The 12,031-nt window shown below is 46.2% G+C and overlaps 2 protein-coding genes across 2 annotated transcripts; both read left to right on the forward strand.

Annotated features, from left to right (window-relative positions):
- Nucleotides 1-4,963: 4,963 nt before the first annotated feature.
- On the forward strand, nt 4,964-5,718 carry ACHE_20106S (uncharacterized protein; the record flags this gene model as incomplete). Its single annotated transcript, XM_043284371.1, has 2 exons — nt 4,964-5,087; nt 5,138-5,718. 2 exons carry the CDS (start codon nt 4,964-4,966, stop codon nt 5,716-5,718), a joined length of 705 nt encoding a protein of 234 aa, XP_043133170.1.
- A 5,875-nt stretch (nt 5,719-11,593) lies between these two features.
- Nucleotides 11,594-12,031, forward strand: ACHE_20107S (uncharacterized protein; the record flags this gene model as incomplete). The annotated part of the gene is made up of 2 exons (XM_043284372.1): nt 11,594-11,805; nt 11,893-12,031. 2 exons carry the CDS (start codon nt 11,594-11,596, stop codon nt 12,029-12,031), a joined length of 351 nt encoding a protein of 116 aa, XP_043133171.1.

The raw sequence follows: 12,031 nt of genomic DNA on the forward strand, positions 1-12,031 counted from the left end.
TCGGAGCTCTTCTTCAGCAAGCCGGACCTTATGGTCATCAAGACTGTCATCATATCGTTGATGAGTTGCTTGGAGCTTCTCATACAACCATTCTGGCTCCTCAGAGGCATATTGCAAGAACTCCTCCAAGGTCATCATGCGTTGTTCTTCATTCTCATCTCCATCAATAAGGATGGGGTTCTGTCGGTTCTCTCGTTCAGTATTGGTATTCGCTTCATTTCGGTTGGTATCATCATTGTTCGTTTCGTTTCGGTTGGCTCTGGTAGAGGCAACGGTGTTTCTTGGGCGAGGCATGCCTGCTGGGTTCGTTGTATCGGTATCGGTATCTATCGGTCGGTCGGAGGGGCACACTACTATGGCTCTACGATCTCTGGATCGAACCAATGAAGTAGATGTGTGAAAAGAAAAAGGCGAGATTCGATATTATGTCACGGGCTCGGAATAGTAGATAATAACGAACTGAATTCCTATCTAAACTATTGTAGCCATCGACGAGAATATCGAATCTGGAGAAGAAAGAAGAAGAGGAAATCTATCCAGGTCATGAAGAGGTTTTAAGAGGATTGTTGGCGACATGACTGGATGGTGTTTGTGATGTATCATCCATTGCCGTAGTGTTGAACCACCATGTGAGCTATCATATGTGAGCCGTCACAATCAGAAAACTGAGATTGTTGGTTTTGTGACATATTGAAAAATGTGTAAATAGGAAACTATCACTGAGCAAAATGTGAGGGACTCACAGAAAGATTTAAACATGGCTTCAGGGGACATTGACTATTGCAGGGAGTTACATGTAGAGTAGATAGATCTATTATTATGGAGTACCGCTCTATATTATGATAGGTTTAAATGAACACTAGTGCGGATATGATATGGATATCCTTGGATTATCCGCATGATATCCATTAGTTATCCATGTAGATCCGCAAAGTTCACGATAAAATCATCAAGTTCCCATTTTCTTGATTTTCCAACAATTACATATTGAACTATATGGACTAGGCATTGGAAATATATAAAAATCAGCTCCTGCTACTGCTTGATATCTTATTCAGGCAAATGTTCCCCTAAATCAATCTTCATGAGAGTAGTTCTCTTGGTAGAGGATACACCTGCACACTCCAGCAGTAAATATATATTTTCACCTGTAACACCCAAGGTCAGCTTTTAATATCTAAATCATTAGTAGCTACCACCACTTCGCCTGTAATTTGAGATACTAGAATTACTTCAAATGCAGAGGGTCTAATATACCTAAGCATTTTCAAAAATTTCATAAGGAGGACAATGGAAAAGTGCCAACTGATCCTATTACAATCAGAACAGGCGTAAATAACTGATATTTACGAATCTGAATCAGCGAGTTATGCATCACATGACAGCCTGAATGTAGTTAATTTAGCGAGAATTGTGCAAATGCGGATACCATGCGGATATCCGCATCCTATCCACGCGGATTTGGATTTGGATTTGGATACCTGAGTCATATCCAAATCCGTGCGGATTTGGATGTGGATAGCAAAGTGGTATCCGCGGATGAGGATATGTCGCAGTCTAGCATTAACACATTCAAGTGCAGTGACCCATTCACGATTCCCAGGCTGCAATAGGGCAGGACGACCAGCAGTTTCAGCTCTAGTCACTACTTTGGCAGTTGCAATAAGGCCCATAGCAAAACCAGTTTCATCAAAATTGTAAATGTCCTCATATGCAATCCCATACTGCATTATAGTGATTTGTACACGGTTGAACCACTCCTTGATGAGATTTGGGTCCTCACATTTGGCACGCTGATGGTTGTATTTCCTTGAGAACCGGGTCTTTAGTTCATCATGGCGTTTGATGAAGTTATATACCCAATTCTTGCCAATAGGTTGGGTTTTGGATGAACCACGATTGGAAAGAAGAATATTGGCCATATCTTGGACATGAGACGGTCGGGGAGCTGCTCCACGTTGATCCAAAGAGAGTATCCATCGGATAAGTGATTCTTCCTCTTCTTTTGTCAATTTGAGACAATTGGCCTGTTTTTCAGCACGATTTATGGTGCCATTCAATCGGCGTTGTAGTGTTGTCCGAGGTACATCATACAGGCGTGCAGCTTCACGAATATTGGAGATTTCTTTTTTCTTTAAGGATGAAATAGCAAGTAAAACCCTCCCTTCCTGCTGGATTGAATTTTGTGTCTTTTCCCGCAGTTTTGGTGGCATAGTGGCAGTTTGAATTCAATCATCAATATGGCATGCGTCGGAGAATTGAAAGGTGGCCCGCTCGGTTGGGTGGCCCGCTCGGTTGTGGATTACGTTATCAGTTATTTACGCCTGTTCTGATTGTAATAGGATCAGTTGGCACTTTTCCATTGTCCTCCTTATGAAATTTTTGAAAATGCTTAGGTATATTAGACCCTCTGCATTTGAAGTAATTCTAGTATCTCAAATTACAGGCGAAGTGGTGGTAGCTACTAATGATTTAGATATTAAAAGCTGACCTTGGGTGTTACAGGTGAAAATATATATTTACTGCTGGAGTGTGCAGGTGTATCCTCTACCAAGAGAACTACTCTCATGAAGATTGATTTAGGGGAACATTTGCCTGAATAAGATATCAAGCAGTAGCAGGAGCTGATTTTTATATATTTCCAATGCCTAGTCCATATAGTTCAATATGTAATTGTTGGAAAATCAAGAAAATGGGAACTTGATGATTTTATCGTGAACTTTGCGGATCTACATGGATAATTAATGGATATCATGCGGATAATCCAAGGATATCCATATCATATCCGCACTAGTGTTCATTTAAACCTATCATAATATAGAGCGGTACTCCATAATAATAGATCTATCTACTCTACATGTAACTCCCTGCAATAGTCAATGTCCCCTGAAGCCATGTTTAAATCTTTCTGTGAGTCCCTCACATTTTGCTCAGTGATAGTTTCCTATTTACACATTTTTCAATATGTCACAAAACCAACAATCTCAGTTTTCTGATTCTTTCTATGATTCTGACTTTCATTCAATCAGACATTATACAACCATTCTCTGATAGTCAGCAAACCATCCTTTCTGCACCTGATTCAGACTTCACTTTTCCACCACCACGACCTCGTGCTCCTGATACTCTTGCTCGGGTTGGTCCTAAATTCCGCCAGAATTGGATTCTTTACAGCAATATGGCAAAAACCGACTTTGTTGAATGGTGGTTAAAAACAGACTTTGGATCAAAGAGGGAGGTGAGGAATACAATACATTGGGATGGTAGAAAATCATCCAAATGCTGGGAGCAATTTGAACAAGTTGCACATGAAAAGACTGGTGAGCCAAAGGTCATGTGTAAACGCTGCCATAATATCCTTGTTCACCCACATCATCGCCGTGCAGGATCATCTCCAATGCAAGCACACCTCAAAGGATCTGGCTGTTGCAGTCTAATACCAAGAAAGCGAGGTGTTGATCAGCTTCTACAGGACTCAGTAAGGCTAAGTGCTGATATAATTCTTTTTCTTACTTTAAGAACACTAATAATGTTAATAATTTCTAGTCACATTTATCCGCCAAGAGAGTGTTTACCCCAGATCTATGGATGGAAAAGCTGCTTAATTTCATCACTATTGCACGGCTTCCCTTCCGTATTGTTGAGCATCCTGAATTTAAGGACCTTGTTGAACTTGCACAGCTTGCCCCATCAAGACCAGATATCCCTTCCACCACAACTATTCGACGCCATCTACACACAATGGTTAAAGAACGACAACAAAAGCTGCTCCAGAGGCTTCCACCAGGAGGGAAGCTTTCAATTGCACTTGACTGCTGGACATCTCCCTTTTGCCAAGCATTTATGGCAATCACTGGCTATTTTATTGATCAGGAATGGAACTACTGTGAGATCCTTCTTGGCTTTGAGCCGCTTTATGGAACCCATACTGGCAGTAATCTAAGCTCAGTCCTCTTCAATATTCTCCAGGAGCATAATGTCACTGACCGTGTGCTATCAATCACAACTGATAATGCATCGAACAATAACACCATGATGTCAAGCATTCAAGCATCTGTTCAGGCACAAAATCTTAATAGTGATACCATTATTATCCGGGTTCCATGCATTGCACATGTTATTCAGCTGAGCTTGAATCAGCTCCTTGGGAAAATGAAAGCAAACCCAGTCAACGATACAACAGAGACAGAATGGTCAGATGCATGTACACACTCCCTTCATACAAGATATCAGACAAAGGAGATTGCAGACACATTAAACAAGGTATAATATGCTCTTATCCTCTACCCTAATATCTAATAACTACTAACAGTATTGAAAGGTTCGGAGCCTTGCTATCTTTATCAATGCAAGTCCACAGCGCCGGGAAGCATTCCTAGATCTTCAGACCAAACAGCCAAAGCTTGTTCCTTACCAAGATGTTCATACACGCTGGAATTCTACATTTTTGATGCTTCGCTGTGCCAAACAACTGCAGCCTATTTTCGATGAATACTGTATGATGCATCAATATCTCCATTTCAAGCTCAATAAGGAGGAATGGCACCAAATTGAGTATCTTCTTTGGGTTACCCAGCCTTTCTTTCAATTCACCACTGCCCTTTCAAAGACAAAGGATGTTACTGTTCATCTGATCTTTGGCATTTACAATAAGCTGTTTGACCACCTTGAGGCATCTATACAGCAGCTTCAGCGCAAGAAAGTCCCCTGGAAGAAGACAATGCTTGATGCACTAGAAGCAGCGCGGTCTAAGCTCTCTGATTACTATGGTAATACAGATAATGAGCTCCATGGTGATATCTTCGCAATTAGCACAATTATGGCTCCATCAAACAAGCTTCAGTTCTTTTCCACTAAGGATTGGGAGGATGATACAATTGACTATTGTGCACGATACCGCAATAGCCTTGACAACTATCTTGAGCGGTATAAAAAGCAGCTTTCTGATAAGCACATACTGCCAATGCATCAACCATCTACAAGCCCTACTTCTGAGCTTGAGATGCTACTTAACTCTACAACCCCCAGATCTCAGCATTCACAAACAAGAAAGAATAATGATGAGCTTACACAATATCTAGAGAGAGGTCAGTGCTTATTTTATGTCTTGGATGATTATGACTAACACTAATAGCAGGTCTTGTTTATACTCCTCCAAGACTCTTCTGGAAAGAGCATGAGCTTGAATTTCCAGCACTATCAAGCCTTGCTCGGGATATCCTTTCTATCCCAGCTAGTGGTGCTGGTGTTGAGCGCCTCTTTAACTCTGCTTGTGATATCTGTCATTATCGTCGAGGAAACCTCAAATCTGATACAATCAAGGATCTGATGATGTATATGTGCACATCAAAGTTTGAGATTAAACAAGAGGAGCTAGATTTGATAAAAGAGTATCTCTCAGCTGGTGAAATTACAGGCATTGAGGAGGAAAAAGCCCTCTCTCAGCCCCAGGAAGATTTGGAACCAATAAGCGACAATGAGGAAGATGATATACTATATAACTCACAGCCTGCAGCACCTAGTGAGCGTGCCCTAGGGAAACGACGCAGAAGCATTTCTTCTGAGCCAAGGGATGAGATAGACCATGAGCTTGATGATGATGATGGTGATCATCCTCTACCTAATATACCAGAAGAAAAGAGTAGTATGCAGGCACGTTCAAGAAGAGTTCGGAAACAGCCAAAGATGCCAGCTGGCTTTGAAATTGATAGATACTAGTTCCTATTAGAAGAATTACAATAAATTGAGTTATGACAAAAGTTCTCTTCGATCCAATATCAACAAATGTGAATTATTCAACCAGTAGACTTTCTTACAACTACAATACCATTTAATACTGCCAAGGATCGCATAAATTATGTAGACACAGATTCGTCAAATTTGCACTGTTTACATATCCACATGGATATCCAAATCCACATGCGGATAGCAAATGCTATCCAAATCCATATCCGCACGGATATGAGGATGTCAAATGCTATCCAAATCCGCAAATTTGCGGATTTGGATATGTATAATTTGGATATTTTGCGGATCGTGTCGCAGTCTAAGTCTGGCAGATGCGCATTTCTGGTCCAGGATGATCTCCATTGGGGGAATGGCAGTTTCTCGATGGAGGGCTGGAATAGGAGTGGTCCGGTATACTGGGAGAGTACCACGGAGAGCATCTCTGAGCACCTGGTCAAGGCAAGAAAGGGATGAGTCAACTCGATTTGAAACAGAGCCCTGATTCCTGGGTCTGGGCCTGTTTCGGCCCGGCCACCAGGCCTCAGCCCCATAGCAAAGAACTGAAATGACACAGGCAACTGTAGCTTGTCGCAGTAGGTGTGCCTTAGTCCCTCTAATTGTGTTGGCTAATGATCTGACACCGGCAGTTGTCTGCTTGGCTTTTGCAGCTAAGGTTCTGCAGTGTTTGCTAAAGCTCAACCTCCGGTCAAACCAGATGCCTAGCCAACGCGTTGCGCCGCCAGGAGGGGGGGGTGTGACTGTGTGTGAGCCTTGAGAGGTGTGGATAGAGCATGTGGGGTTGGAATGGTTGGTCCCACGTGTGAAGTGCTGCAGTTCGGTTTTATTGAAGTCAAATGTGAGGCCTTCTCTAGCTCCCCATTGTCTGAGCTCCTCAGTGCAGTGCTGAAGCACAGTGCAGTTTTTCTCCAAGGAAGGGGAGGCCACAAGTTGGCATATGTCATCAGCATACCCAAAGCGGCCGCGCTGGCGCAAACTGAGCCCTGTTTGAAAATGGGCTCGATGAATAACATGAAGAGGATTGGGGAGATTGGGGAGCCTTGTGGGAGACCTGCTGGAACCTGATATGTCTGGCTTGTATGGTTCCCTAAGCGGAGGCTGGCAGTTCGTCCCTGGGTGAAGCTAGCTACCCATTGGACCACATTTGTGGGCCAACCCTGCTCTCGGAGACGCCTGATCAGTCGTCCTGATAGGATAGCGTCAAAGGCGCCTTGCACATCCAAGGTGAGCATGGAGGCCTTCAGACCTCGTGACCATGCTTCCTCGACGTCATGGATCAAAGCTGCAGCTAGGTCTGTTGCAGAGCGCAGTGGGAGAGCTCCAAATTGCTGAGGATGGAGGACTTTACATTTGATAGCAATCCATGCCATCCTGCGTGCGATCAGGCGCTCAAGTCCCTTTCCCAGAACTGACAGGAGAGCAATGAGCCTGTAGGCCCGGGGGGAGCTTCGGTCCCTCTTCCCTGGCTTTGGAATGGCTACAAGCGAAGCGTCTCGGAATGGAGTAGGATGCCAACCTTGCTCTAGGCAGTGTCGGTATAGTGTTGAGATGGCGGGGCCTAGGGCGGGCCATGCTTTCCTAAGGATAGAGGTGGTTATGCCATCTTTTCCTGGGGTGCTGTTCTTGGGCTTGGTGACTGCAGTATATATCTCTTTCTCTGTGATGGCAGGGAAAGGCAGAGTAGGGTTGCTAATAGGTTCCAGGTTGAGCTCCACATCCTCTGAGCATGAGGTTTTTTGCAGGAGTGCCCGGATCAAATAATTTGCTTTGTCATCTGTGGAGGAATGAAGCCGGTCGCCCTCTTTTAGAGGGGAGATAGGTAAAGTTCCTTCTGTTCTGTTCCACTTAACTGCGTTGTAAACATCCTTGGGTTCTTCAAATTCATCAACTTTTGAACGCCAGAAGTGGCATTTGCTGTGCCGGACAACACGGCGGAGGGCTTGTTTAGCATCCCCAATGTCCTCCAATGTGGATGTTGGGTCTCGTGTGACCCTTCGGAGTGTCTTGACTACTCTGGAGCAGTCCTGGTTCCACCATTTGTGGCCACAGGGCCGGGGATATACTCGTTTGGTTGAGGCCTCCAAAGAGGTGGAGATTGCCTGGATGATGCTGAGTGCGAACTCATCTAGTTGGGAGGGAGAGGGGCAAGGGGGAAGAGTGGAGGTTATTCCATCCAAATGCCTCTTCTCCCCTTGTAATGTCTCCTGGAATAACTTGTCATTGAGGGTAGACCAGCGGAACGGTGGAGTATCCCGAGGTAGGTTATTCATGCCCCATTTGATGGTTGTGAGGATGGGTTCACGGTCTGCAAGGGGCGGGAGGTCTGCAGCAACTTTTGAGGATATCCCAAGGCTGAGCAGAGCGCTATTGGCCCAAGATAGGTCAATCATGTTTTGTCCTCGAGTCTGTGAGTCTGGTGGGAGTGTTAGGGTGAGGTCTTGGGCTTCTGTCCAAGATAGGAAGGGTTCTGCTCTTGGAGAAGGTCGGGCAGAGGATTGCCATATAGGGTGTTGAAGATTGAAGTCTCCAGCTATTAGGCAGGGGAGAGATGGGGTTGTCTGTGTCATGAGAGACTCCACACCTTGACCCTCATCAACTGCTCCACGGGGAGCGTTATAGATGTTGACCAGGCAAGCTGTCTTCTGGGGGGTGTTGATTTGGATGGCTAGGATGTCCCTGGATGGTGGTCCAAAAGGAACTAGTTCCGCTTTCAGGTGTGGGTGTTTCTGAATGTATGTGAGGACTCAGGGTCTAGCTGACCAATCTTCAATTGGGGCAAGTTGGTGAAAGGATGGGTGGTGTTTAGATATTCAACAGGAGCGGTCTGTGAAGATCCAGGGCTCCTGAATTAGCACTGCATGACAGTTGTTTTCAAAAGCCAGTTGAAGCGCAGTTTCATGCGCTTCCCAGTTTCGGCCAACATTGAGTTGGAGGATCTGTAGATGAGATAGCCTATCTAACATGAATGAGGCTGTTCTCTTGTAGGTGAGGAGCCCAAGTTTCTGGGGGGTTCATTTGTAGCTGTCTGGTCTTGGAGCATATGTTGGCGTGCACCCGCTTTTCTGACTGCAATGAATTGTGATCTGGATAGCTGCTGGATGACTCCTTGTTGTATGGTAGGTCTGGTGGGGCAGTTAGAGTGGTCTGCTGGGAAAGGTCCACAGCAGTTGGTACAGCACGGGTCTGAGGTCTTGTCTTCATCATTGGAAGAGGAATGGGTCTCTTCAATGTGATCTCTCTTGCTGCAAATGCGGCATCTGGGAGTGCAGGTGCAGGTCTGGGGGTTATGGTAGTCCCAGCATCGCATGCACTGTTCTATACAGGTTCGGAAGGGCTTCCGCTTAATCTGTACATTCTTGCCATAGAGGTGGACCCACTTAGGGACTGTCTGGGCCTGGTTCTCTGGGACGGCCATGATAAGGGTGCCAGAGGGCGGGTTCTTGTTTGATCGGTAGAACTTCAGAGGGGAAAGGCCTGTCTGGAGCTTGAATTCCTCAAGGGCCATGTGTTCAGTTATGGGCACTTGGGTCCTGTCATAGCCAGTATACTCTTGTGGGGCATTTGGGAGGGCGAATATGGCCCAATTCTGTTCAACCTCAGCCTTGGCTCCCTGGATACAGTTCTCTAGAGCCTCTTTCCGTTCAGTGAGCAAGTGGAGGCCCAGGCCATCTCTGGGCCAGATTGCTAGGCCAGAGGGCACCTGTTGTATTTCTTTCACAACTGTGGAGCAGGTCTTGTCCAGGTGTTTCCTCAGTATATCCATAGTGGCGTGCGGGCTGGCTCGGCAGGCAGGGTGGTCCTCAGGGAGCCGTAGGAAGATGCGGGGGGGCTTCTCAGGTAGTGGTGATTTGTAAGGGGGCTTAGGTGCCTTGGGTAGTGCTTTGGGGGCACCGGGTGAGGCTCCAGCAGCTTCGGCATAGCCGTTGTGCTTAGAGGGTGGGGGTTGATGGTTCTCCGCTTTGGCTGGGTGTCCCATCGCTAGGTTCGAGCTGAAATTGAGGACGAGGGTTCTAAAATCCTTGCCCAAGGAGGCAGCTCCTTGAAGGCTCCTCTCCTCCCACTTGGCGATTTTCTGGTTAACCATAGAGACGAGCTCCATGACTTCATCTCCTGTAGTCTTTATCTCTGCCGTGCGAGAAGCCACTGCTGCTGTAATGTGGCTTTGGAGCTCCAGGTCTAGTTGGCCTTGGGGGGATCCGCGGGGAGGGGATTCGGGAGGCGTATTTTGATTGGGTTGTCCAGGCCGTAGCAGGTTCTGAGGAATAACAGGGGGCTCTATAGCTTTCTTCGGAGTCTCTGGTCTAGGTCGTTTCGGCGGTCGTTTCGGGGTGGTGGGCTCTCGGGGGGAAGCGGTCGGGGTCTCGTGGGCTCCCGGGGCTTCCCCCATATTGGCGTCGGACATAGAATTGGTGGTAGCAGTGTTTGTACTCAGTGGCTGGCTGGGAAATCGCGAGCAGTTGGTCGCGATTTTGGCGCTGTGAGGTGGGGTGCTTGCCACCGACCAATCAACCATCCATCACACACCAAAAGATATACGAGGTCACGTGTGCCAAGAGTCCCACATTGAGGGTGAGCTGAACTGCAACCTGATTGTACGTTTTCTGCTGAACTTAGACACCCATTGGGAAAGATTGACAATTCCTGCAATCAAAAATCATGGAACTGGCTGTACTCGGTATAGATCAGAGTGAGAGTGCAGCTAAGTACAGAGTAGGTAAGAGCCTTGTTCCCACACCTGTAATTTCACTTTTGCAGTCGAATGCACTAAATCACTCCGACCAGGCTAGTATTCAGTACATTTGCTTGTGTATACACTCTGTGCCCTTCTTAAAGATTCAGATAGTACATACTCCCCCCCGCTTTCGAATGACGTATCCTGATATTGAGAACGGCCCGGCCCGGCTCTGTTGTTATAACTTGTCGATCTTTGTACAGACCAGACCTGTCGCTGCTCATGTACATACTACGTAGTATGTAGAGCTCGGGCCTTTTCGCGGATCGCCTTAGGATAGGGATCGGCCCAACTCCTGGCATAACAGCCAGTAGACTAGTTGCATGAACAGGGGTTCCACCTTCAGAGTGGCTTGATATATGAGAGCTGAACCTTTCGAAAATGACTCGTATGACCACATTGCGATTGCATCGTAGCTGAGGTGTGGAGACCAAGTCAATTTGTACAGCCTTTCACTGCCGAATGCCTAGTTTCCTAAATGTTAGGACCACATTCAGCCTCGAATATATGATATTTGTATACCAACACTTCTGACCACATAATCTTCTAGACTTGGCGTAATGCATAAATGTGTGGCCCGAGAACCTAGAAATTAGTAACAAGACGTAAATTGTTTTATGTCAAGGAAACCCATTCAGCTCAATGCAATGCAATATCATGGGCCCAGATTTGGCAAGTGTCTTACAGCACGTCCGTAATGTGTCATAGAGTGGGGATGGCAGACTTCCTATCATTGTTATCCACGACTTCACCTAGGAAAGATCGACCCCTCAGCTTGTGGGTAAACTTGGAAGACAGTATGGACTTGACTGTTTGATTGGACTGTAGCAACTTGGATTAAAAAATTCTGGTGAGGCTGCGTCCTGCATAGAAAGCAAGAGAGCTGACGGGCTGCCTCACTTTATGCAATTTGCAGAGCTGCCTAACCTGGACTGATGAAGAAGGGGCCTAGCATGAAGAGGAGGCCTGGCAGACGGCATCGCCACATATAAAGGAGGGCATGTTCCCTCCTGAATAAATTTTTTTCTTAGAGCATCACACTTCAGCAATCGAGTTCCCAAACACAGACAACCAATTTATCAAATCATCCTTTCCATCCCCAAGGTCTTATTAAATATGCCTCACCCTCACAACACCCTCGGTAACGATGAGTGGTTGCTCACGGGCGACAGTCTGTGGAGTGAGAATGGCGTCTACGAGTTCAGAATGCAGGATGACGGCAAGGTTGTCGTGTATGAGAACGGCAACCCGAGGTGGCAGAACACCAAGCAGCAGCGCTCTGACGTGAAGGGTGTCCAAATGCAGGCAGATGGCAACCTGGTCATCTAGTGAGTTCGCTTCACTATATTCATCCTTTTCTTTATTGCATGCAGTGCTTTTATAGAGACCCTTGTGGCTGACAAATTTATGTGCAGCACCCATGATGGCGAAGCTGTCTGGCACTCTAACACCGCCCCCGGGAAGGATGTCATCCTTGTCATCCAGAATGATGGCAACCTCGTTCTTTACAAGGGCAACCCAGTCTGGGCCAGTTCGACCACCCCCTCCGCTTAA

Source organism: Aspergillus chevalieri, chromosome 2 (assembly GCF_016861735.1).
Source record: "Aspergillus chevalieri M1 DNA, chromosome 2, nearly complete sequence".
Taxonomy (NCBI): domain Eukaryota; kingdom Fungi; phylum Ascomycota; class Eurotiomycetes; order Eurotiales; family Aspergillaceae; genus Aspergillus; species Aspergillus chevalieri.